The 27,609-nt window shown below is 39.0% G+C and overlaps 1 protein-coding gene across 5 annotated transcripts in view; it reads right to left on the reverse strand.

Annotated features, from left to right (window-relative positions):
* LOC140200235 (mitogen-activated protein kinase kinase kinase kinase 4) overlaps positions 1 to 27,609 on the reverse strand; it is a 286,211-nt gene that overhangs the window by 55,567 nt on the left and 203,035 nt on the right. For all 5 annotated transcript variants that reach the window (XM_072263252.1, XM_072263247.1, XM_072263251.1 and 2 more), the window contains 7 exons: positions 27,337 to 27,427; positions 19,817 to 19,947; positions 14,115 to 14,169; positions 9,324 to 9,402; positions 7,137 to 7,312; positions 2,569 to 2,641; positions 790 to 1,000 (listed from right to left, as the gene is read on the reverse strand). In XM_072263252.1, the coding sequence (XP_072119353.1) occupies positions 790 to 1,000; positions 2,569 to 2,641; positions 7,137 to 7,312; positions 9,324 to 9,402; positions 14,115 to 14,169; positions 19,817 to 19,947; positions 27,337 to 27,427 (816 nt within the window). The remainder of the gene's footprint in view (positions 1 to 789; positions 1,001 to 2,568; positions 2,642 to 7,136; positions 7,313 to 9,323; positions 9,403 to 14,114; positions 14,170 to 19,816; positions 19,948 to 27,336; positions 27,428 to 27,609) is intronic.

The raw sequence follows: 27,609 nt of genomic DNA on the forward strand, positions 1-27,609 counted from the left end.
AAATCTTTATCCAAACTACATTCTACTGGACTATGCTGACCATTGCAATAGTTAAAAACACAACCGCCCTTGTATCCATGCTCTTCTGCTGCAAAACATCAGTTTGCTCTAATATAGAGTTTAGCAGCGTCCTTCTTTCTTAGTCAAGGATCCAAGACTCAGTGGCTTCAACAGAGACTGAGGGGCAAAGGGGAAGATAAGTTGCTTTTCTTAAGAAAATGATCTTCAGCTTAAATATATCTATTAACAAGAATTTTTATATTTGAGTTTAAGATGTAAATAAGATTGAAAGCAGAAGGAGAACTTCACTTCGAGGGTTGTGGGAGAGCAGAACGAGCGCCAGCGCAAGTGGTGCATGCAAACTCAATTTCAACCTTGAAGAGAAGTTTGGATAGGTACACGGATAGGAGGGGCGCAGAGGGCTGTGGTCCCGGTGGAGGGTGATGGGAGTAGGCAGTTCAAGTGGCTCGGCACTGACTAGATAGGCTGAAGGGCTTGTTTCCATGTTTATTTTTCATAACTTTTAAACTTTCCCCAATATTAGAAACATTAAAAATCTTTTAAAATCAAAGACGGTTTCCAGGTCCACAAAGCACTACACTCAGGCCTACTGCCTGGGTGTTAGAAGCATTCTGGGGGCAGAGCCTGCTTAATGAGTCCTTGCATTACGAAAGGCCAGCAAAATAGATCTTTCAGTTAAGTGTGGGCAGCAGCAAACTATGAGAAATCATTCCAGGCAGGAGAACTCAACCACAAAAGCTAACCAAGTAAACTTTGGGAAAGAAATACCTCTTCAAGTCGTCGCCTTTGCTCTTTCTGTTGCTCAATGCGTTTTTGACGCTCTGCGAGGAGCTGTCTTTTATACTCCTCCTGTTCTCGGAGCTGCTGTTCTTGAAGGAGTTGCTGCCTGCGCATTGCCTCAGAACGCTCCTTGTTCTCCTGTTGCAATCTCAGGAAGTCACGGCGAAGAGTTGATTCTCCAGGCACATTAACAATCGAACTAATGAACAAACAAAAAAAAATTCTCTCAGTGTTTCTCACACAGAGATAAGTCTAGGAACTTTAAATGTGGAAATACAGGTGCAAGTAGAAGTGGATATTGTTCAGATCAGTCTCATGAATTGAATGCCTTTAATATGGATAAGTGCTAAAATGTGTGATTGGTTAGGGGAAATTCCAAGTACTTATACATCAGAGATTGCACTTTCTACAGCTCCAGAACATGAGATATTCTTTAAAAATCTTATAAAAAAATTTAACTTCAAACTAGTAACACTTCATTACATTGTACATTTAAATATTAACTAATCATGGCATCTTTTCTTTAATAATATGGAATTAACTAAATTAACTGAGATGGTTAAGCAGCAGAGAGCCAAGGTGAAGCAACACAATTTAGTAAAATAAAACAAGAAACTCAAAATACTCAGGAGGTCAGGCAACATCTGTGGGAAGGGAAACAGAGCAACATTTCAGGACAATGCTCATTTGGAGCCCTTGAGATCAACCTGAAATGCTACCTTGTTCCTTGTTGAGAGATGCTGCCTGACTTCTTGAGCATTTCTATTTTTAGTTCAGATTTCCAACAACCATAGGTATGTAAATACAACTCAGAAAAGCATTGATTTAGGTGTCAAGTTTCTTTATTCATCTGTCACAGATACACAGTAATTTTGCAGAGACTTTCCAAAATCCACTGCTTTTCACTTCACTCAGAAAACTCGACAGCTGCAAATGAATTGGTTTTAACGACACCCACAGATTTGTGTGGAAAAGACAGATACAATCTGTCAAATAGTCAGATTTGACAGATCACTTACGTTTATAAAGAACTTTTACACAAAATTAATGTGGAAAAATTCTTAATTTCTCTTACTTCAATAATTAGCTCAAATGTTTTAGAGTTTACAATCTCACTACTAAACAGGGAAATATATACACTTGTTACTTTATGCATCAGGACTTCTTACAACTCGAATTTAAAAACTTTCATTAAATTTTAATATTGGTGTTTACACTTCTCTCTCTTGTGGATGGTCACATTAGTGTGTGAAGAGGTACTTGACTACATACAAGCAACACAGACTCTTCCAGACTCTTCAGCAGAAGTGAAAGACCATTTGCCGCAGGAGGTCTATTCTTATATTCATTCTCTGTACAAGCTTTCAGCCCTGTTTCTGCTAACTTGCATTTAAGTTAATATTGAAGACTTTTCTTGTCAAATTTTCACACATTTCTGCTCTGTGCCACCAGAGGGAGGCAGAGAATAGATAACAGGCTTTGAGGAAATATGCACCTGGGTAACAGACAGATTGGATCTATAGTAGATCTATCGAACACTGCTTGCCCATTCTCATAACTGGAGAATCATGTAATTAAGAAACTTTCTTTAAACAAAGCACATAAGTTTAATGGTAAGTGAATACAAGCATAAAAACTGAATTAGGTGCTATCTAAAAGCAAATAAAACTATGTTCATTTGGGCTTCTTGAAACAATGATTAAAATCGTTTGAAAGACTCCTTCTACCTCCAGATCAAAACAGGATAATTTAGCAAAATACCGTTACCTTGGCTCTCCCTCTTGTTCTGGCAATTCCTCCTCCTCTTCTTCACTCCCACTGTATTCATATTCTGTTTCATCTAAATCAAAATAAACATTAGGCATGTTAACAACATCCAAGTCTTCAGAAAGTCATCTGCCTTCTCTAGACGGCAGGAAGGAGATGCGATTATTCATGGAAGGAAAAGGCATCACCTCCCAAATAATAATTCTGATCATATACTATCATGTGCATAACTGAGAAACTGGTGCAGGGAGCAGGGATTCAAGTTCTTGGTTCATTGGGATCTCTTCTGGGATAGGGTGACCTGTACAAAAGAGATGGGTTGCACCTGAACTTGAGGGGCCACAAATTTCCTGGCCGGGAGATTTGCAAATGAAACTCAGGAGGATTTAAACTTGAGTGGCAGGGGGATGAGGCCCTGAGCAGTACAGTGGTGGTTGAGAAACTGGGGGATAATACCAGAATCAATGACAGCAAATTTACCGCAGTCAGCAGGATAGATAGTACAAGTAAAGGTGAGGAAAGACCATTGGTATAAACTCTTGTATTGAAACAAAAGAGGCTTAACAAGAAAAGTGAATGAACTCGGGCACAATTTGCTCTGAAAACGGATTATTACAGCCATCGCTGAGGGAAGGGCAAGATTGGAAGCTCATTGTTCCAGGATACAGATGCTACAGGCATGACAGAGGTGTAGGTAAGAGAGGAAGAGGGGATAAAAGAGGACATAACAATGGTTATATGAGGATATTGTTGAGAGATCATTCAGTGAGGCCTTTGGGTGGAAATTAAAAACAAGGATATCATCCTTCTGATGGGATTGTATAATAGATCGTCCAATATTCAGCAGGAATTAGAAATGATTTGTAGGGAAACAGCAGCCAAATGTAAACAAAAGAGTGGAATATTTTAATTTCACTAATACAGGCTGGGCCTTTCACCGCACAAGGGCTTGGATGGAGTGGAATTTGTGAAATGTGTCCAAGAAGGCTTCCTTCATCAATACATAAAGGAACCTACTCGAGAGGGTGCAACACTGGACTTCCTCCGGTGGAATGAAGTAGGGTAAGTGGTGGAATGTCTGTTGACAAGAACCTTAGGTTCTGTGACCACAATTGTATCAGGTTTAAAATAGGTACAAAGAAGGATAGTTCACAGGTTAAGGACCTGAAATCGACCAGTGCAAATTTAGGAGCCATTAATACAGCAGCTAGCAGAGGTTCAATGAGTAAGATTGCTTGCATGTAAGGGAGCATGTGCCAAGTAGGAGGTCTTTAAAACTGTGGTGCCAAGGGCTCATGGCCTGCATGTTCCTGTTAAGTTAGGGCAAGGTTGACAGATTTCAGGAAGCCTGTTTGATGAGTGATATTAAGCCCTAGTTAAGAAAAAGATGTGTATATATTACACAGAAGGAGTTGGGAACTGGCATGGCACTTCATGCCTACAATAGTTCAGGAGTGCACTCAAGAGAAGCTAGGATATGAAAGGAATTGGCAGGCAAGGGGAGGGGAAATCAAGAGATTACATTGGAATATCAAGAGTAAAAGGGTGACTAGGGAGAGAAAAGGTCCACTTAAAGACCAACATGGCTGTCAGCGTTTGAAAACAAGGGAAACTGGTGATATTTTTAAAATGAATATTCTCTTCAGTTTATCCTGTGAGGAAACAGACAAAGCAGGGGAAATGGGTGGTCTGCATATAAATATAGAAAGGAGGTACTGAAGGCCTCAAAGTATTTAAGCTAGATAAACTCAAAGGCCTGGCCTAGTGCATTTGCAGACCTTGTGGAAAGCTAGAGAAGAAATTGCAGAGGCCATTGCAGAGCTGCTTCCTTCTTCTCTGGCTAGAGATGAGATTCCAGAGGATTGCGAAGTGGCTAATGTGCTACAATTCTTTTAAAAAGGGTAGCAAAAACAAACTATGAAACCACACGCCAGTGAGTCTGATATTGGTGGTGGGTAAGTTATTGGAGAGGATTCTCAGGGACAGGATCTCCCAACATTTGGAGAGACAAGGTCTGATTCAGATCAGTCAGCACAGCTTTGTGTGTGGGAAGTCATGGCTGGCAAATGTCAGAGTTCAAGAAGCAACTGAATGTGTCAATGTTTTCTATATGGACTTTAACAGGGCCTTTGACAAGCTCTCTCATGGCAGGCTGATCTGGAAGGTTAGATCACATAACATTCACAGCAGATTGTGGGCTGGGCTCATAACTGCAGAGGTTTATGATCTGAGACCGGAGGCCTGTGACGAGTGCGGTGTCATAGGGATCAATGCTGGAGCCATTGCTGTTTGCAATTTATACAAATAATTTGGATGTGAACGTGCAAGGCATGGTTAGAAATTCTGTGGACCATACTAAAAATAGGCTTATCTATCATATACAGGGATACAAGATTCCCTGTTATTTTTGATCAGGGCTAAGGACTGGCAAATGGCTTTCAATCCAGTTCAATGTAAGGTAGTGCATTTTGGAAGATCAAACCAGGCTAGGATTTTTTTTCAAAAGTGAATGGTAGGGCTCTGTGGAGTGTTATGAAATAGAGGAAGCTAGCAGTGCAAGTTTGCTGAAAGCAGCAGCAGGTGGTGAAGGTGACATTTGTTACACAAGTATACAGCAGCCACAGAGTACCGAGAATGGGAGGTGGGACATTGTGTTGCAGTTAAGGTATCAATGAAGCAGCACTTGGAGAATTATGTATAGTGTTATTAGCAGGTGTGATTAAACTGAAAAAGTGCAGAGAAGATTTACCTAGATGTTGCCTAAACTTGGGGGCCCCGAGTTACAAGGGCTGACCCAATAGCAGTATTCAAGATCATGAGGGGCACACACAGATCCCTTTCCCCAGGAGCAGAGGGTGCTAAAAACCATAGGGCATAGGTTTTAGATCAGAGGTGAGACATTTAAAAGTAATGGGGGGCAACTTCTTCACACAAAGGGAGCTGCATATTTGGAAGGAGCTCTGTGGAATGAGGTGGGCACATCAGCAACATACAAAAGCCATCTAGATAAGTACATGGATAGGAGAGGCTTAGACGACCATGGGTCAAATGTGGCAGATGGGACTAGCTTGTTAAGTGATAGACAGCACGGACAAGTTGGGCCAAAGGCCTGTATCCATGCTGTACCACACCCAAAACAAGCCTTCTGATCCATCAGAGCTATGCAGGTAGAAAAACTATCCAAACAGATTCAATGCTCCTAGCCTACATAAACTGCTTTCATCATCTATTCAAGCAGTGCACTTCAGATCAGGAATCTTTGACAATCACCAGCAACTTTTGGCCTTGATATTAGACATGATTCAAAGAATAAAAGCACATTTATGATCAAAGAACGTATAAACTATACACCTTGAGATTTGTCTGCTTACAAGCAGCCACACAGCTAAAAACCAGAATAACCCAATTTTTAAAAAGACCAAAAACCACTGTGCAGTGAAAGGGGGAGAAAAAAACAAATCATACAAACAACAGAAGCAAGCCAATGGCGTTCTGAACCAGACTGAGTTTTCATATCCATTCCCAGAGCAGCCAGAGTAATCCCAAACCTCGGTTCCTGTTCATCAGACCAGTGGGACAAAAACATATGGCAACTGGATCAGTTCACAGCCTTGGTGCTGCGGAGAAAGGAATTAACATTCCTGGGAGAACGAGCGAAATCAGGCCAACCCTCCCCTCCATTCCTGGCACTCAGGCTTCCAGTCTATCTGTGCCGGCATTTAAATTGTCCAAGCACCAGGAAGTGCCTCGCTCTAGGACCCAGACTCCAGCCCCACAATATGCTTCGACTGCCTAGCCCAAAGCCATTCTCAATTTCACCAAGCCTGCTCAGCAAATAGATACTGATTCATACTTAACTATAATGCCAACTTAAATGTAAGGAATAGCTAGTTCCTTAATGGCTTTAAGCTTGGAATACTGAGAAAAGTAGCATAATAAATAAAAGCAACACACATCAAAGTTGCTGGTGAATGCAGCAGGCCAGGCAGCATCTCTAGGAAAAGGTACAGTCGACGTTTCAGGCCGAGACCCTTCATCAGGACAGGGTTTCGGCCTGAAACGGCGACTGTACCTCTTCCCAGAGATGCTGCCTGGCCTGCTGCGTTCACCAGCAACTTTGATGTGTGTTGCTTGAATATCCAGCATCTGCAGAATTCCTGTTGTTTGCGATAATAAATAAAATTTAGGATGGAGATTTTAAAATAGGATGGAGACTTTACAATACAGATGTTCAAGGAGAATTTGAGTGAAAAGGAAGAATTAAATCATGTACAGTTTAGAGAGGCTTGCCAAGTGATGATGAGAATAACCTTGTTTTAGTTTCTACTGTTGCATGCTTTAACATGAGACGATAAATTTATTCAATTAATAATTGGAAATTCTCAAACTTAATTATGGATTTTGAACTTGTATTCCATTTTATGGAAGGAATTTCATAACATGCATGCAAACAAAGTTGAAAACCTTGGTCTGATCAAATAGGAATTAATATTCCAAAGTGTAATATTATTTACCAATTTTTATTATCTAAACATCTTTTGTAATTGCACAAACATTGCACCACACACCTTTTTCTCCTCTCTTCTTCCTTGTCCTGTCAATATGATCTTTCAACTGAATGCGAACTTGCCGTTCATTGGGCTGGTCACGGATAAATGGATGTTTTAGCAGGTGTTCAGTTGAAGGTCGCAGCATGTAGTTCTTCACCAAACAGCTTTCAATAAAGCTAAAAAATTTCTTTGACCTGTAAATATATACATAAAAAGTAAGCTTTATTGAAATGGGCAAGTAAAGATCTGCAATTTAATTTGAGTCAAAGATCAAGATATGGTCATTCAGAATGCTTGATGAGGCACCAAATTTTATCCTTATCAGTTGAAATGACTATTCAGAGTTTTTAACTGGCACTTAAGCTTCAACATTAAATGATGAATTATTTCGATACAAAGCAAGTATTCAGTTTATATAATAGAGGCAGTCAAGCATGTATTCATATCAAATGTATTATTTCACATCTGCAGGAAACCACAAAAAGTCTGTGTATATTTTCTGAGGGGACGCACAACACAATTAGACTCTTGAATGCTTGCAGTACAATGATTTAATAGCAACGTACACATAGATCTATCCCACATTTCAATAAAGTGTCATGTTGTTAAAGAAATTAGTTTATTTTCAATAAATTCATGTCCTAGCATTAATCTTGAGGTCTCTGAAAACAAGAGCAACCCCAATATTTGGTAAAGTTAAGAGCAATTAACAAGCTCAGTACTGGAAATTTAACTGAAAATAATTTGTTAAAATTTCTAAGTAGTATCTAATAACAAATGTTTAGAATACTTATAAATATAATACACTTCTTAGTAGATTTAGAATGTTTCATTAAAAAAAGTGACCATTTGCCTCATGAACGATGAATATTTATTCAGAGTTTTTGAAATTTTATTTGGCATGGTCAATAACATTGTGATCCATAGGAAACCAATTAACAAGACCAAGGTATATAGCCTCTGAATAGAGTGATTTAGAAGAACATAAGGATAGGTTGAATTAATGCAGATTTTTCTAAAAACAATTAATTTTTATTTAAATAAAGACACAAACAATTACAAACTAGTTAAACGTAGCTGGTGAAAATAGTGGTGATAAAGGATGCAATTTCTAAAGTTTAGAATAAGTCATATTTTTTTGCATGAAAAAAGGGAAACTAAATGTAATACTCCAATTCAGTGCATTCATAAGTAGTGTCACACAATTTAAGTGAAAAATATGGAAATACCAGAGGCTACATCATGAAGCAATTGGATTCGAGTATAATAGATTCCAAATGTAAAATTGATAACTTCTATTCAAGCTCTAAGGTTTCTTGAAGCTGAAATTAGATATAAAGACGATAATGAGGATCATAGCAAATGAGTGGATAATTTTGGATCAAACACTTGTATAAATACAGCTGTAGAATGTTTTTGGAATATAATATGAAGAGGTTGACATTGCTCTTAGGTACAGTCAAAGGGGGAGTTAAAGAGAACCTCCATGAAGCATATTGAACATTAAGAAGCATGCATAAGATGAAATCTGAATGACACTTTTCCAGCAAGACCAAGGCATGCATTGCATGACTAAATCTGAGATTTCAGTTTGTTTCTTATGTATTTATTTGGCTAAACCAGTCACACAGCATAGAAGAAAATTACTAGTGAACTGCAAGAATAACAAACATCTTGAATAATCTATTTGATTATCTTCTTGGATCAACAACATAAACATAACTCAAAATTGAGCTCAATGTTGGTTGGGTGAATTAATAAGGAAGGATAAAATTGAATGAATGAGTAGCTGTTTCTCAACACTTGGTTTTACACAGAGTTTCAAAATTCCAGTTTACTGTTAAATGATATACAACACATGATACAAAAAATGCATGGTTATGGATATTCACAAGACCATAGAAATGGTCTTTTTCTATCTACCACTAGAATAGTAGAAAAAACATGAAAATAACAAGATGAGAAAATAAAAGTAAAAAGAAATAAACCATTTACAAGGCATAAAAAACTGATTGAGGTTGCACTGATCATGAATCAACTAAGTCAGCCATTTGAATTCGACTTGTGCCGAGTTCCTTCTCACTCAGGAGAGAGTTTCATCACTGAACCTGTCATTTGACTACTATTGTGGGAAATGATGCACTGAGAAGGCTGTGAAGCAAATAACATGTGCAAACTTTACCCCATGATTCAAAAAGTACTAACCATTTCTTGGACTTCAAACGTGGAGGTGGATTCCTAGGAATGAGGAAGAGTGCTCTCATTGGGTGCATGTCACAGAGGGCTAAAAGTGAAAACATACAATAACAATTGTCAATGCTGTGTCATTGCTAACTAAATGAAAACACAGGATTCATTAAATTTCAATCATTTAAGTCAACCTTTCCCAACCCCCTTCTATCATCCAATTCAAATTGAATTAAGGCACAAAAATCACAATGAAACCACATATTGTCCAAGAACAATCTTCATTTTCTTAGTTATGTAAGGGGGTTTCGATTTTTATGTTACTGCGAAGGCCAATTAAAATGGCGTCTTTGTTATGTTAATCTGGGGAATGCGGCTTTGTTGTGTTAAGCGCTGAGAAAGTTTGCGCTAGCAGCTTGTTTTGGTTTAGAGTGTGATAAGAAATACGTTATTAACCAATTGGGATAGTTGTTATGTTTTTGGTGTATTTGAAGATACTGTATGCGCGGGGTTTTGGGGCAGAAGGCGGGAGAGCGAGACAGAGGATGGACGAGGTGCTGTGAGTCCGCTAACGGGGTCGGACCCCGAGCGGGACGTTCGGCGAGGAGACGGAGACGGAGACGGACTCGTGTGGAGCGTCTGGTCGACCACCATTGTTGGTCCCAGGCGGCCGGTCAAGGTGGTCCGAGGGGTCACAGGGTGAAGAAGAAGGTCCTTGAGCTCCAGCGGTTTTTGTGCACGAAGAGATTGAACTTTGATAAGTGTGGCGCCTTTTACTTTCCTTTTATATTTTATTCTTTATTAATTCTATAGTTCCAGTAATATTTATAAACTGTATATCATTTAATTGCATCTGGTGTATTGTCTGTTATTTGGGCAGGGTGGGGTACCTCACACAGCATCCACACAAACTAATTACCCAGTTTGGCGGGGCCGAGGCTGTTTCCCAGACGACAGCGAGCCGAGCGACCCTGAGGATGGCCAGGGGGGTCTACAGTTATTTAAAAATAATTTTAGTCCTGTAGTGCACAAAAATGTTTCTGAGTGAGAGCCAGTTTTATAATTCACAGCTGTGATGCTTAACCAGGTGATCCTTTTACTGCCCTGTCAGGAACAGTCACCTGCCTCTTTCCATCCCGTTCACCACTTCCTGTACTTCCTTCTTTACTGCCAATGACTTAAGATGCAAGAACACCAATGAGAATGTTTTTTTAAATTTGAATAATCCAATCAAAATATCAGGAATCTAATCCAACAAAAGGATCCAGATCAACTGAGAAAGTCGCAGATGGAATTTAACTCAGGTAAGTGCAAGTGGTGCACTTTGGGAAGTTAAACCTAGACATTCAAAGCAATGGCGGGGCCCTTGGGAAGGTTAGGAAATGGAGATACATTGGGGTACAAGTACAAAGTTTCCTGGAAGTGGAGACACAGTTCGGCAGGGTGGTGAAGGTAAATGGTATGCTTGCCTTTGTTAGCCAAGGTATTGAGTATAGGAGTTCAATGTCAAGATAGATCTGTACAAGACATTGGTGAGACCTCATCTGAACTGGCTGCCCAGCTACGTTCATCATCATCATTATCATCGTGTCATATAACATAGGTGACTATGGTCTCCATGACTATAATTATTCTTCCAAGTTTTTCTATAGAAGTAGCTTGCCATTGCCACCTTCTGGGCTGTTTTACAAGACGGGACAACACCAGCCATGATCAATAAATACTCTTCAGAGCTTGTCTGCTTGGCGTCAGTGGTTGCATAACCAGGACTTGTGATATGCCACAGTTGTTCATACGACCATCCACCACCTGCTCCCATGGCTTCACTGTGACCCTAATCGGGGGCCAAGCGGGTGCTACATCTTGTCCAAGGGCTAGTGGAGGGGAGGAACGCCTTACACCTCCTTTGGGAGAGACATATATCCACCCCACTGCCCACCAGCTCTATTAAGAATGCAATTAAGCTAAATAAAGCACTGAAAAAAAAAATCACAAGGATGTTCCCAGGACTGGACAGTACGTTATAAGGATGGGCTGAGACTGATGAGGTTTATAAAATCACGAGGGGCAAAGACAAAGTGGATATCCTGGAACATTCTTCCCCAAGATAATGGAATCCAAAATGAGAGTGCATAGGTTTAAGGGTTGGGGGGGGGGGGGGGGAGATTTTAAAAGGGGATCAAAAGGGCAAGTTTCTCAACAGAGGATGAATATTTGCAAAAAGCTGCCAAAGAAAGTGATAGAGGTAGATATAATTTACAATACTTTTAAGACATTGGAGAGGTACCTAGGTAGGAAAGATTTAGAAGGATATGTGCAAATGCATGTAAACAAAGTTATCTTAGATAAGCACCTTGGTCAGCATGAGCAGGTTAAGCCAAAGAGTTTGTTTCTATGCTGTAAAACTCTGACTATGACCAAGAGTCACCGGGATACTGTGAAGCCCAGCTCATGCTGTGCATAGTTTCAGTCCCGGAGCTTCTTCATTTGAACGGCCCCATCAACAAATTAAGTTATCTAACCACAAAAGATTAGAAAGCTAATACAATTAGCTGGCCCACAATCTGTTGAGCAGCAACAAATCTGATGGGACAGAACAAGACCCTGCAGAGTAGCAAAGCAGCAAGCATGGAGAGCCTAGGCAGGCAGCCAAACTGGACCGAAGCAGAACTCTCAGGGCTGTGACAGTGGTGTGTGCAGGCAGACCAGATGGGCTATTTCATAAATTGAATGAGGTCCCTAAATGGCATGTTATCAAATGAAAGAGGCAGAGTTACTGCTTGTGAAAAAGCAAATCTAATTTTGAGCGTGCATTAGCTGGTATGCTCAATTTACATTATTCCTTTCAAAAATGGCCAAATGTCACCATCACAATAATTATAAATATTAGAAAATAGAAATATAGTCAGATCCCCTTTATACAGATTACAAATGATTCGGTATACAACTGGCAATTGCATTCCTTCAAGAAAGGAACAGAACAGCCTGTGTGCAAGATATACTTTAGCCTGTTTATTTTTTTAAACTCTTGCCAGTTGTATAAAAAAAAAGTGTCAAGAAATCTAAATTTAGGCATTAAGGGTTATTCACACTCTTTCCAGGGGGAAGGCAACAAATTATAGTCTTGCACAGATTCAGCAATGTAATCTGATGGAAATTAGGTTGCTATATCAAGTGGAGTACAATGAATCATTCATTATGCTGATTACTTCTTTCTGTCACAATTAAGCGTATACTGTTATAAAATAAAGCACTGCTATTAAGCATGTAAAAGGTATACTTCCATTATTAAAACAAATGATGAGAAAAATTATGCTGAAGGCATTCAGCAGGTCAATGTCTCTGACTTAGTTTCTGTTTCCACATAATCATAATTTTATCATAATTTTATTACAAATTTCCAGCATCTACTATTAAAATTTTCAAATAATTTTATAGATCTGGACTGAAAGTAGAGTTAGAATGAAAATATAATCAACCACAACCATGCTCAGGTAAGAGAGCACATTTTTAACATTACAGTTGCAAGAGGCAAGTCAACACATCCGAGTTATTGTAGCCATAAATACATCATCTATCACACTGTCTTGAACGGTTTTTACTTTCCACTGAACCATTCAAAACCCTTTCATCTACTGATCAGACTTTGTGAAAAGTTGTTCCAGACTTCTGTCTTACTTGCTCCTTCCACCATTTACTGAATATATCTTTGCTTGAGTATTATCTTTTTTTTGCAATAAATGCTTCTTCAGATTTATATCATCAATACCCATTTAAGGGTCTTATACTGCAATAACGTTACATCTAAACTACTACTATAACAAGAGACCACCTGCTTTTGCCTTCAATTCTCTTCACTTCTAATTTGAAAGAGTCTTGTGATTCAGCAAATAAAAACAGATCATAAAGGAGTAATACAATCAGTTCTAGTGTAATATTTTCTGACTAATACTTAACTTGCTTCTCAATAAGACATTGTTTGCTATGCTAATGATAGATCCATGTCATTTGACATTTTAATAGATGAATTAATCATGAAACCCCTTCCAGTTCATTATTTGCTCTTTCTCTACCATCAATATTGCACTTGTAACATGCATTTTCCTTCATCATTGAATAATACTTGAGCATATTCAATATACCCAATCAGCTCATGTTCAACTCCTTTGGTACCTATTTCTACTTGTGTGCCCCCCCCCACCCTTCTATCATTGGTTAATCACTTACAAATTTGTATTGAGCTTGAAACATAAAAGGCATTCCAACTTAGTAACTCCATCTCCTGCTACCCTGGCATTATCTAATTTCTTTCAGCCAAAACTAGTGTGTTTTGATTCAACAGCAACATTTATTAGCATCATTAAAAATCCAAGTACAATATACCATATGTTAAATTGTATGAAAACTCATACATTTCCATGCAGGTTCAATGCACTTAAATTTTCTTTTCACCCTTTCACCATCTGCACCCCCAATCTCCAACTCCCTTCCACCCACCCACAATAACATCTGTTACTCTCAATTGCACAAATGAGATAAAGAGAAAATGATAATGTAATATCGAAACAACACATCTTAGGCCTACCTCATATAAGCAACTAACATTGGCATCTGTTTGCCTGCGTACAATTCACAAAACACTGCTTTTAAAAAATCCCATAGCTCAATTTAGAATTCATGCAGGAAGATGAGACTTCATCATGTTAGGCTAGCACAATTTCATTTTGACACTTTAAATAAAATAACAACATTTTAATCAAAAAAGTTCACCATATAAACATATGTTACAAGTTTCAGAGTATTACTTACGAGGTGCTCCTTCTGCCATTTCAATGGCTGTGATGCCTAATGACCATAAGTCACTCTGTATGAAAATGAGACATTAGCTGTCAACTTTTACTTCTAAATTTATGACAAAATAATATCATACAATTGATGGACATGTTAAAATTAATGCCCAATGTACAATATAATTCAAGAGGTATATATTATTTCCATGAATACACAAACTGAAAGGCTGTCTCCAATATAGGTGCTACTACAAAAAAAATTAAACTTCTTGTGACTGTCAAAACGCATGGAACTTTAAATTACCCTACTAACTGGAAAAAACATGCAAGTCGTTGACCATCAAGAACATGAAAAATCCTCACAATCCTAACCAAAAAATCGCTGAAGTTATTGAAGTACAAAAAGAGATGAGGGAAGAGGCTAGGCCATGGGAAAAATGGTGTGTCACAAATGATTTTAATTGAATCATTCAGTCATAGACAAAAGGTTCATATCTGAAGTCACCATCAATTTAGAAGCAATAGCAAATTGTGAGTATAATTGGAGAAAGGTAGTTGTTGTCCAAGTAAACTGATGGGAGACATTTTGCCGCAGATAAATATGAAAAAAGTATTTAGAATTTCATTATTTTTTTCCATTTTTTAATAACTAAAACAAAACAAGAGGTTAGGCTATGGTTGAACACATACATGTTTTTAAATGGAAGATACTGTTAAAGAAATGATACCAGATAAATCCAATAGAATTATACTAAGCAAAACAAGTATATAGTTATTAAAGGATTGTTCCTCTGAGTAATCAAAGCGATAGTTGAAAGGACTCTGACAGAGATGTATTAGATTTGGTTTACAGGTCTGTCCCAGTTTAAAAATGCATGAATAAGCAGGTTGAAGCAGTAGGATGGACAGGGATGGATTTGACGGATGCTGTGGGGCTGCTTACATCTTCTGCTGGGTAGCAGAGGAAAGTCACAGCAATCAGGTTTCTAGCTCTGAGTCTAACTCAGTGATCAGAAGAAAAGAGGGGAGAAGAGGCCAGCAGTAGTGTAAGGGGAGTAATTATTTTGGGGAACAGACAGGAGGTTTTGTGGGCAAGAACAAGACTCAGGGATGGCATGATGCCTCCCAGCTGCCAAGGTCAGGGGCATCTCAGATTAAGTCCACGGCATTCTTAAGAGGGAGGGTGAGAAGCCAGAGGTCATGATCCACCTCAGTGTCAATGACAGAGGCAGGAAGGGTGAAGGGATCCTGCAGAGTGAGTTCAGCAAGTTAGCTGCCAAGTTAAAGTGCAGGACCTCCAGGGCGGTGATCTCAGGACTGCTACCTGTGCCACTTGATAGTGAGATCTGAGGGGGGTGGATTAAAGGGATTAAACTAGATGCAGGGGGATAGGAATCAGAGTGCCAGTACAGCTAGAGACATGGTTGTGGAACAATACAAAGACAAGAATTGGAAGATTGAGCATGGTGGGACTAAGGTTCTAAATTGCATATATTATTGCACCTGATACTGCAGCTATTAATGAGATTTGGTTACAGGAAAGGCAGGGTTGGCATCCCAGTGTTCTGGGGAGGTATTAAAGGGGGAGGGATGGCATTACTAGTCAGGGAGAAATATCATGGCAATGCTGAGAAAGAGATTATCAATATTATGGCATATTATAGACCACCCAATATTCAGTGGGATTTAGAGGAGCAAATTTGTAGAGAGGTAGCAGACAGTTGCAAGAAAAATAAGCAAGAAATATTAGCAGGCAATTTTAACTTTCCATATATTGAACGGGACTCCCATACTGTAAAAAGGACTGGATGGGAAAGAGTGTCAAACACGTTCAAAATTTTTTCCTTAATAGATAGAGGTTCCAGCTAGAGAGAGTGCAATATTGCATCTCCTATTAGGGAGTGAGACAGGACCGGTGACAGAAGTGTGCAGGAGAGCACTTTGGATCTAGTGATCATAACTCCATTAGCTTCAAGATAATTATGGAGATAGGTAGGTCTAGCCCTCAGGTTGAGATTTTAAATTGGAGAAAGGCCAATTTTGATGTCATCAAAAAGGCCCTGGCAAGTGCGGACTTGGATAGCTTGTTCTCTGGCAAGAGTGCTTTTCACTTCAAAAGTAAAATGTTGAGAATACTGAACTTGTATGTTCCAATGAGAATGAAAGGAAAAGCTAACAGGTATAGGAAAACTTGCTTTTTGAGGCATTATGAGGGCTAGAAGGAGATCAACAGGGCTGAAAGGAGATCAAGAGGGCTGAAAGGAGGCAAGAGTTTGCTCTGGCAAAACAGGTGAAGGAGAAACCCAGGAGCTTCTACAGATATATTGAGCAAAAGGATAGCAAAGGAAAAAATTTGTCCACTTGAAGATCTGTGCATTCATCTATGCATAAAGCCAAAAGAGAAAGGGATGATCTTAAAAGGACTTTTTTGCATCTGTATTTACTCAGGAGACAGAGTCTATAGAACAGAGGCAAAGCAGTAGTGAGTTCGTGGACTGTATACAGAAGAGGATGTGCTTGTTATCTTGAGGCAAATTAGGGTGGATAAGTCCCCTGGGCCTACAAGGAGCCCCTCTAATCTTTTGATTAGAAGGTGGTGCAAAAATTGCAAGGCTCCTGACAGAAGTACTTAACCACAGCTGAGGTGACAGGGTCTGGAGGATACCTAATGCCCCATTGCTCAAGAAAGCTCTTGAGAATAAGTTGAGAAATTACAGACCAGAAGACCTGATGTCAGTAGTGTGTAAATTATTGGAAGGTATTCTAATGGATAGGATATACAAGTATTTGAATAGGCAAGGCCTGATTTGGGTTAGTCAACATGACAGTGCATGGTAGGTTTCCCTAGCCAATTTTAGAGTTTTTCCAAATAAGTTTACCAAGGAGGTTAATGAAGGAAAGGCAGTGGATGTTGTCTACGTGGACCTTAGCAAGGCCTTTAACAAAGTCCCACATGGCAGTCTCTGGTCATGAAGGTTCAGTCACTTTGCATTCAGGATGAGGTAAAAAATGGATTCCATATTAGTTTTGTGGGAGAAGCCAGGGTGGTAATTGATGGCTGCCTCTCTGACCGAAGGGCCATGACTAGTGGTGCGCGGCAGAGATCTGTGATGGTTCGTCGCTGTTTGTCATTTATATCAACGATCTGGATGATAAACCTGATCAGCAAATTTGTGGATGACACCAATATTTTGGGCATAGTGGACAGTGAGGAAAGCTATCAAATCTTGCAATGGGAACTGGACTGGCTGGGAAAATAGGCTGAAATAACGGCAAATTCAATTCAATGCAGACAAGTGTGAGGTGTTGTATCTTGGGAAGACAAAACAGGGGAGGACCTGCACAGCGAACAGTAGGGCACTGAGTACAGTGAAACGAAGTGGGAATACGGATCCATAATTCATCTGAAGTGTTGTGACAGGTAGAAAGGGTTGTTAAAAATAGTTTTTCACACATTGGCCTTCATATGTCAGTGCTGAGTACAGGTGCTGGGATGTTTAGTTGGAGCTGTACAAGACTTTGGTGAGTACTACATGCAGCTCTAGTCACCCCTACAGGAAAGACATCAATAAGATTAACAGAGAACAGAGAACATTGACAAGGGTTTCTCCAAGACTTGAGGAACTGAGTTATAGAAAAAGGTTGAATTGGTTAAGACTTTTTTTTGATGGGTAAATGCAAGCAGACATTTTCCACTGTGTAAGACTAGAAAAGAGGTCATAGGTTAAAGGTGAAAGAAATATTTGAAGGGAACCTGAGGGGGAGCTTTTTCCACTAAGAAAGGGGAAGAAACCGCCATTGGAATTGGTGAATGTGGGTTTGAGTACAATATTTAAGAGAAGCATGGATAAATACAAGGATGGTGGGGTTGGTATGGAGAGCTACAGTCTAGGACTGGGCCAATGGGACTAGGCAGACTAACAGTTTGGCATGGACTAAGTGGGCCAAAGGGTCTGTTTCTGAATTCTATGACTGAGTGGAACTCTATCATAACCTGGCTTCTGCCTGTTTTGCAAAAAACTATTGCCTGTGTTCCGCAAATTGACATATGAAATTATCACAAGAACAGTTAGGAAATTAAATGATATTCTATAAAGAGATTTATTTGAAAATTGAACATGCTGCTGCAGTTACTATTTTGCAAGTTTTAAAAATCTCTGCAAATACTATTGAAAAAAGTGAAGTAGACATGCAGTTAATAGCTTCAAATGAAGCATTTATATAAGCACATGTATGGGTAGACTGATGGTCATAATCTGGAACAAATCACACATTTTTAATTGAAGATTAGACAGATCTGATTTAGAGAATTTATTGTGCCAAAAATTGATTGAAAATAATGGTTAGTTCAGCAGTAGCCCACGTTAATAAGAGTTAAGTTAATTTTCTTACAGTTACAACAGGAGGGAACAGACTTTGGTAGGAAGTATACCTCAGCAGATTGCATCAATTAAAACTCCAGTGTGATGCAACTTATTCCATCCCCCCCCGCCCCCCACGTTTCTTCTCTCGTAACCATTGTTCTGCTATGGACCCATACAAATTATGATCCTGCCAAACTGTATTTTAAACCACCATTAACATATGTTTACAACTAAATATGACAGCTACAATAAAATTGTGCACAATTATTATTTAAGACTCCCAATTCAATAAATGTTGATAAATTCATAAGCAATTATGCTCCATCATTTGAATTTTGGATTGAGTTCTGGTGATAGTACAAGGATGAAAAAGTCAAATTTCCAAAAGCAACAAAAAAACACATTAGTCTGGATTTGAAATCAAAGCAGAAAAGCATAAATGGAAAAAATAACTTTTGCAAAGTAATCACTGCCAACTTATTAAAGACTTATTAAGTGGAAGAGAGAAAACACAATTTCAGAATTAAGGATCTACTTTAACCAATTGAAAGCACAAGGCAAATTATGTTGGGAGAATTTCAAATGGCTCCGGACACAGGCAGCAGAGTTTTGGATGTTTTATTTTTCCAGTGAAAGCCTAGGTACATTAAAACATTAAATCCAATTCATTTGTCTGGATAGTTTTCAGAGAACAGGGGTAAAAATAGATTATCTGTCCCCTATCATATTTGTTTCCCCACAGAGATGAATGCATGCAAACAGGATTAAATGAAAGTTGCAAGAAACTTCTGATCCTGGAATATTAAGAAATTCAGCCATTGAAGCAGCATCTGAGGGGTTTGGGGAGGGGTATGGGATGAAATTATCAACATTTCAGGGTCAAAACTCTGCATGGGATTAAATCAGAAGTGAATTGCCCTTTGTCCTGATGCTGAAACAACCTTTACTGGAAATGTTTACCAAGGCCCGTATGTAATATGACCAATTCTCAAACTTCTGGAGCATATCCAATATTCACTGACCAATGGGTAAGAATGGTGTTAGGGCATTACAGGGGGGAAAAACTGCATCCATTTTTATTCTAATTTCATTTCCTTCATTCCTTACTTTGGGCAAAAAGACAAAGCAAACCCATTTTTAATATCATTTTTGGTATTCAGCTGATGATTCACCATGACACAAAAGATATTCTCCATCGCCTGTTAGCTGCAAATAAAAGGATCATAGGCTGCACAAAATGTTACCTTGTTTTAGTCTTTTTCTAAATGTTTGGTTAATGAACTGGAGGAATATGAATTTTAACCGAATCCAAGGAAGACAATAGAAGTTAACCAAATGATGAAATCCAACATCTTACTCTGTAATCGTATGTTGCATCTGGATTCTCATCACAAGCAATGACTTCTGGTGCCATCCAGTAGGGTGTTCCAATGAATGTATTCCTTCTGCCAACAGTTCTGTCCAATTGTGCACTAACACCAAAATCAACTGTAAAGAAAAATTCAGGGAAAGTGGTGACCATGTGGGGAGAATACAATGAGCGTTAACAACCAGGATATTTATTAAACAATAAAGAGCAAGAACAACTCTTTCAGACCACATCATCTGTGCTGACCAACAATGTTCCCTCTAAGTTTCAGTAGTCAGAGTGCGCAAAAATCTTAAGTTGTGCAAATTTTTTTCCTGTGACAAAAGTACGTGCACACTGAATGCACGCATGGCATAATTTATGTAGGTTTACAAAATATTTGACATAAAACTGCACAGAATAACAACAAAATAACATACATATTTAAGTCACTCAGTTATTTTTTCTCTCTCCTGCCTTTGGCATTTACCCATTCTTTGTAAACTCTATCTAGACTAACAGAACTTCCATCCAATTGATAGCTTTTGATCCTCGTTAACATATCCAAATGACATTCACCTAAACAGTTTCTCAGCTTGTTCTTGAGCTGATTCATTAGGCTAAAACCTCGTTCACAGTCCACACTAGACTCAAGAAAGGTTCTCCCAATGTCCATCAACTGTGCAAGGTCACAAAACTGTTCATTTTGAAGTACAAATGCCACCATTTGAGCAAAGTTTGAAATCAGATTGGATTTAATTTTTTCTTGCATGAAAAATTTAAAATTATTAATTACAGTATTTTCAGCTAGAAAATCATGATATTTTAGACATATGGCATTAGCTTGTTCATTGCCAAATGTGAAGTCACAATCTGCAATTGCGGAGAAATCAAAAGCTGACCATTCTTGTACCTCATCTTCAGGAAACCTTTCTTCTAAATGAACACAAAGACTATTTATAAAAGTCAACAGCGAACTGTGATGTTTTCTTCACGTTGTTAGCTTAGCAAAACTTTAACTTTATGATATTAACACTGTCCGCTAAAGATGGCTGCCGCCGTAATACAGCTGTACAAACCGGAACAGGAGAGGTGAGGTGACATAAATTAGTGACATGCGTTGTGGTATTTGAAAAACTGACTAACTAGTTAACAGAAACATTTAGCTAGGAGATCATTTTCAATAAGTATAATTATTAATTACTACATTATTTTATGTAACTAACCTTTTGTGCGCACCTTAATTTCTTTGTGTGCTGGTTGAAAAACATGTGCGCACACACACGTGCACAGCTTAGAGGGAACATCGGTGACCAGTCTATCAACTTAAACTACACAGCTGCATGCACATGATCTGTGCCCCTCAATTTCCTACCTATTCATGCGCTTATATTAAGGCCTCTCAAACACTGAGATTTAAGTACAAAAAAAGTGAGAAATTCTACTTTACAATATGAAATCAATGGGTTTAATTACCACGCAAACAATGGTGGAAATTCAAGCAACACACACAAAATGCTGGTGGAATGCAGCAGGCCAGGCAGCATCTATAGGAAGTAGTACATAAAGGATGTCACTATCATGCCCTCAGATCTAACCAATAAGCTCCAGGACCTAGGCCTCAATACCTCCTTGAGCAGCTGGATTTTCTCACCTGCAGCCCAGTCAGTTCATATTGGCAACATCTCCTCCACAATCACTATCAGCACAGTTGCACCACAAGTCTCTACATGATGTACATTTATGACTGGGTGGCTAAGTCACTGCACCAATGCCATATTTAAATTTGCTGATGACATCATTGTTGCTGACTAAATCAAAGGTGGATTGAAAGTCTGGCTGAGTGGTGCCACAGCAATAACCTCTTAAAGTCAGCAAAACCAAAGAACTGATGATTGGAGGAAGAGGAAACCAGACATCCATATGCCAGTCCTCATCAGAGGTGGGGAGGGTCAGCAACTTCAAATTCCTTGCTGTTATCATTTCAGGGGATCTGTCCTGGGTGCAACACAAGTGCCATTACAAAGAAGGCATGGCAGTGCCTTTACTTTTTTTTAAAAAGATGATTTAGCACGTCATCTAAAACTTTGATGAACTTTAAAGACACGGAGAAAGTGTACTGATTGGTTGCATCATGGCCGGGTATAGAAACACCCATGTCCTTGAATGGAAAAGCGTACAACCTAGTCTATCACTGGTAAAGCCATCCCCAACACTGAGCACATCTACATGGAGTGCTGTCACAGTAAAGCAGCATCCATCATCAAGGGCCACCACCATCCAGATCACGTTCTCTTCTCAATGCTGCTATCGGAGAGGAGGTGCACTTTTTACTTTTTTTATATTTGTACAATTTGTTGCCAGTTGCAGAGTGGTTGTTTGTTTCTTTGTATTTACTGTGAATACCCAGAAGAAAATGAATCTCAGGGTATTTTATGGTGACAGATACATAATTTGATAATAAATTTATTTTGACTTTAAAATGTTTCGTTCCACTTCAGCTTTGAAGTAACCCAAGATATCATGGATAATTAGAAGAATCCCTCGGAAACTATTGCAATTTAAATGCATGCAGTTTAATTCCCTTCAACTGAGCAATTACAAATTGTGACATAAATAACGAAAACCCACAACAGTTAATGTTTTTGTAAATAAATCTTTAAAGCTAATTTGGGGAGAAAACTCAGAATATAAACAGTTTGGAAGCATCCAGATCATAAAATCTAATTCTCATTTTCATTTACAAAGCATGGAGAACACTTGTCACAATAAAATTCAACATGAGTGTAAATTTCAGAGCCAATGAAATATTTCTTTTGTGGACATGGTTCCAGATTAATCTTGCTTTGAAAAAACAACATTGCAACAAGTCTAACTGATTAAAAACAAGTTTCATAATACCAAATAATTTATATGACAATTCAAAGTAGAAATCTGTTACTTTTTCTCCATCCTTTAAATACATAAAATATATCATCCTTTCAATGTAATTAATAAATGATTGATTTTATCTTTTGTGCTATTGATCACTTTGTTTGTTACGGATGTTCACTTTCCAGGGTTATTGCTTATTGCTAAGCACAGCTGCATGACCTTTCTAAAGAGTCAATGTTGTTGGTGATAAAATTAAACTTTTAACAAATATTCTTTGCTCAGTTTTTTATTGTAAACAAACAGACCCCAGTTCTTAATGTATGTAGTAAGTAGCAATTAGTTTGAAGTTGAAGGCATAGCTTTACAAAGTAAAGTGAGAAGGAGACTTGTCTCTATCAGACAAATGCAAAACAATGGGGTGATATCACTCAGCATATTAAACATGGTTACAAGTTGCGATATTTATGTACTCAAGGGGTTAGTACATAAATATCGCAACTTGTAACCATGTTTAATATGCTGAGTGATATCACCCCATTGTTTTGCATGGTTTGAAATGACAAGGAGAATGTCAGAAAGACGGGAGATACAGAAAGAAGACGGGAATTCATTCCGCCACCTTCGGTTTCTGTGACGGACAACTTGTTCCATTGCAACTCCTTGGCATGTTCTTCTAGTTTGTAAGAATTGTTCCAGTGTTTGGAAATCCTTTGTAGATTGTAAATCTTTCGTAATTCAGAAATCATTAATAAATTAGAAATCCTCTGTGAATGTTAAATGTGTGTTAAGAGTTATTTGCCTGAATTTAAATGTTTATCATTGAAATAAAATATCTGTTTTATTTTGGATATTCACTGTTGAGGGCCGGGGTACTTTTTGCCAAACTCAACATTCTTATAGCTGCTGACACTTCTGGAGAGGAAAGATGTTTATGCGAATGTCAAACTTCCAATGTTCTTTGTTCAGCTTTTTGTCCTGTGCTGATCAACTGGCTGGAGAGTCCACGGAGATCTTTAAACTCTCACTTCAGCAGTCTGAAATACCCAACTGCGTCAAGCAGGTTTCAATTATACAAGTATCTAAGAAGAATGTGGTATCCTGCCTCAACAACTATCATCCAGTAGCACTTACAATCACAGCAATGAAATGTTTTGAGAGTTTGGTGATGAAGCATATTAACTCCTGCCTGCACAGTGACTTGGATACACTCCAGTTTGCCTAATAGAGCAACAAGTCCACAGCAGATGCCATCTCATGGTCTCTTTACTCAACCCTGCAACATCTGGACAGCAAAAACATATACATCAGGATGCTCTTTATTGGCTAAAGCTCAACAATTAATACCATCAGCCACTCAAACCTAACCAATAAGCTCCAAGACCTTGGCCTCAATAGCTTCTTGTGCAATTGGATCTTCGATTTCCTCACTTGCAGATCCCAGTGAGTTTGGATTGACAACATCTCCTCCATGATCTCCAACCGCACAGGTGCAACACAAGGCTGTGTGCTTAGCCCCCTGCTCTGGTCGCTTTACACTTATGACTGTGTGGCTAAACATAGCTTCAACCTCATATTCCAGTATGCTGATAGCACTGCTGTTGTTGGCCAATCAAAGGTGGTGATGAATTAGCATACAGTAGGGAGATTAAAAATCTGGCTGAGTGGTGCCATCCCAACAAACTCTTACTCAATGTCTGCCAGAACAAAAAGCTGATAATTGACTTCAGGAGAAGCAAACCAGAGGTCTAATCAGCCAGTATTCAGAGGACTGGAGGCGGAGAGCATCAGCAACTTTAAATTCCTCAGTGTTATTATTTCGGAGGACTTGTCCTGGGCCCAGCACACAAGGGCAATTATGAAGTATAGCAGCACCTCTACTTCCTGAGGAGTTTGCGAAGAATCAGCATGACATCTAAAACTTTGACAAACTTCTGTAGATCTGTAGTGGTGAGTATATTGACCAGCTGCATTGCAGCCTGGTATGGATATACCGATGCCCTTGAATGGAAAATCCAACAAAAAGTAGTGGATATGGGTAAAGCACTCCCAACTTTTGAGCACATCTACATGAATTATTGTCACAGGAAAGCAGCATGCATCAGAGAGCCCCACTGCCCAGGACGTGCTCCTTCTCACTGTTGCCATCAGGAAGTTATAGGACCGTCAGGACTCAGACCACTAGATTCAGGAATAGTTAGTTATTAGCCCTCAATCATCAGGCTCTTGAACCAAAGGGAGTAACTTCACTCAACTCCACTTGCCCCATCATTGAAATGTTCCCACAACCTATGGACTCACCTTCAAGGACTATTCATCTCATTCTTGATACTTATTGCCTATCCTATTTATTTTCATTTCTTTCTTTGTATTTGCAGTTTATTGCCTTTGGTTTTAAGTCCAAGTTGGTGCAGTCTTTCACTGATTCTTTTATGGTTATTTTTCTATTATGATTTATTGAGTATGCCCACAAGAAAATGGATCTCAGGACTGTATAAGTACTTTGATAATAAATTTACTTTGAATATTTAGAAGAGAGCCAGTCTTCAGTTCTTACTGTAAATATCAACTAATAATCAGACTGAAGTTAAAAGGACAGCTTTGCAAACAAACAGCACTGTCCATAGAGCAGATTGTTGGCCCACAGCACGAGTATATTTGCTCAAGAGATGCAGTGTAAGACACTGGGGTTATATTAATTGGCCTGTATCAAACTAGAGAATGTTGGCCGCATTCAGGTTCAAGGAAGTTTGCAGAGCAGATTGAAACCATCACTTAGCATTTCAAAAAGATGATATTATTAATGGTGAAAAGTTTGCTTACTCAAAGAGTCAGCATTCAAGCATTAACTTTGGGTATCTGGGATACCCATCCCCAGAGCTTTTAGACCACCTGTGTGAAAAGTTATGTGAAAAAATATCACATGGCAAAAAACAAAAATCAGCCAAGTTGCAAAAACACAGTATAAATGCAAGACAGCAGTCAGGCCAGTAAGGAATGGTCAAGGAACATAAAGAAGAAAGACAGAAAGATGGAGAAAATAAAATCCATTCCGCTGCCTTCGATTTCTATGAGAGACAACTCATTTGTCTGCAACTCATTGGTATGTCTTAACAACTTATATGAATTTTACCTGTGTTTTGCATTTTAGAAATCATTTGTAATTTGGAAATCTTTTACTAGATAGTGAACACAGTACATAAGCTAGTTTTTGAAGAGTCGGTGGACACTTAAAGTTTTCCTTTGAAATTAGGACTTTGCAGACAGGGAACCCAAATAGTCATAATTGGCAGTGAAAGTGATGACCAGAGTTCCCAATGGCAATTTTGCTTCACCACTAGAAGTGAAATTTCTTGAAAGGGCATTGAATAACTTCAATTCACAGATATTCTTAGACATGGAGAACTATTGCTATCTTCATCAAATTTTAAAAAGCATGAGAGTATCTCTAAGTAGTAAACAATTCTAATTTATTTGTACAATTTTAAGAAATTATTGCTATACTCTCTTCATTACCAGCCAGCAAAATTAAGACACACACATAAGACCAATCTAGCAGTTACATATTATTCATTACACACAAAACTTAGATACGTCTAGTGCCCAAAACTTTAGCATAGTACTGTAGTAATTTCATGTATTGCACTGTACTGCTGCCACAAAAAAAAACAAATTGCATGCCATGTGAGTGATGACAAACCTAGATTTGACATGGGTCACTATTGTGCACTGAGAGTAGAAAGGGGACAGGGAGAGGGGAATCATGGTTGGGAAAAGGGGAAGGAACAGGGGAGGGAGTAGGAAGCACTGGAGAGACATTCTATAATGATCAATAAACCAACTGTTTGGAATCAAATTACCTTGCCTGATGTCTCAGGGCTGGGTATGTCTACACCCATACCCACCCCCCCAACCCTGGTGCTGCTCCACTGCCATTTGTCCCATCCCCCACCCTGGTGCTGCTCCTGTCATTTGTCCCATCCCCCACCCTGGTGCTGCTCCACTGCCATTTGTCCCATCCCCCACCCTGGTGCTGCTCCTGTCATTTGTCCCATCCCTCACCCTGGTGCTGCTCCTGTCATTTGTCCCATCCCCCACCCTGGTGCTGCTCCACTGCCATTTGTCCCATCCCCCACCCTGGTGCTGCTCCTGCCATTTGTCCCATCCCCCACCCTGGTGCTGCTCCTGCCATTTGTCCCATCCCCCACCCTGGTGCTGTTCCTGTCATTTGTCCCATCCCCCACCTTGGTGCTGCTCCTGTCATTTGTCCCATCCCCCACCCTGGTGCTGCTCCTGTCATTTGTCTCATGCCCCTCCTGTGGTGTTCGACCCTTGCCATTTCCAACATCCCTTGCTCCCCTCAGATTTACAAACTCTCTTTCCACTCCATGTTGACGAACATGCCTAAGAATTTTGCACAATACTGTATACTATCATAGAATTTAACTTTGGGCCAACCTAATTAAAAACTCAAGCACATTATGGCAAACACTGAAGTTGCCATCTTCTTGCCTTGAATCTTGAACTTAACCAGCTCTTGGCAAGTATGTACATAAAGATTTTTTTTCTTATTGGAAGTGAATTTAATTGCTTTCCCTGTCAGATATGGAACCACCATTTAAAATGCAGTCTCTGGCTTTCCAATATTAATTACATACCCAGCTTCACTTCAGCATTTTCTGTCAGCAATACATTCTGGCCTTTGATATCACGATGAATTACGTGATGGACATGAAGATGTGACAACCCCTAAAAACAAATTAAACAAATGTAAGTATGATATGTATTTTCGCTAAATGAGATCAATGCAAAAGGGGAAAAAAATCTAACATCTACGCTTGCATTTGCTTACAGATTCATTGCCTATTTCATAATCTTTGTATATTAACATTTTTAAGAACCTGAATCAATTACACAATTAAGCCAAAATA

Source organism: Mobula birostris, chromosome 7 (genome assembly GCF_030028105.1).
Source record: "Mobula birostris isolate sMobBir1 chromosome 7, sMobBir1.hap1, whole genome shotgun sequence".
NCBI classification, from domain to species: domain Eukaryota; kingdom Metazoa; phylum Chordata; class Chondrichthyes; order Myliobatiformes; family Myliobatidae; genus Mobula; species Mobula birostris.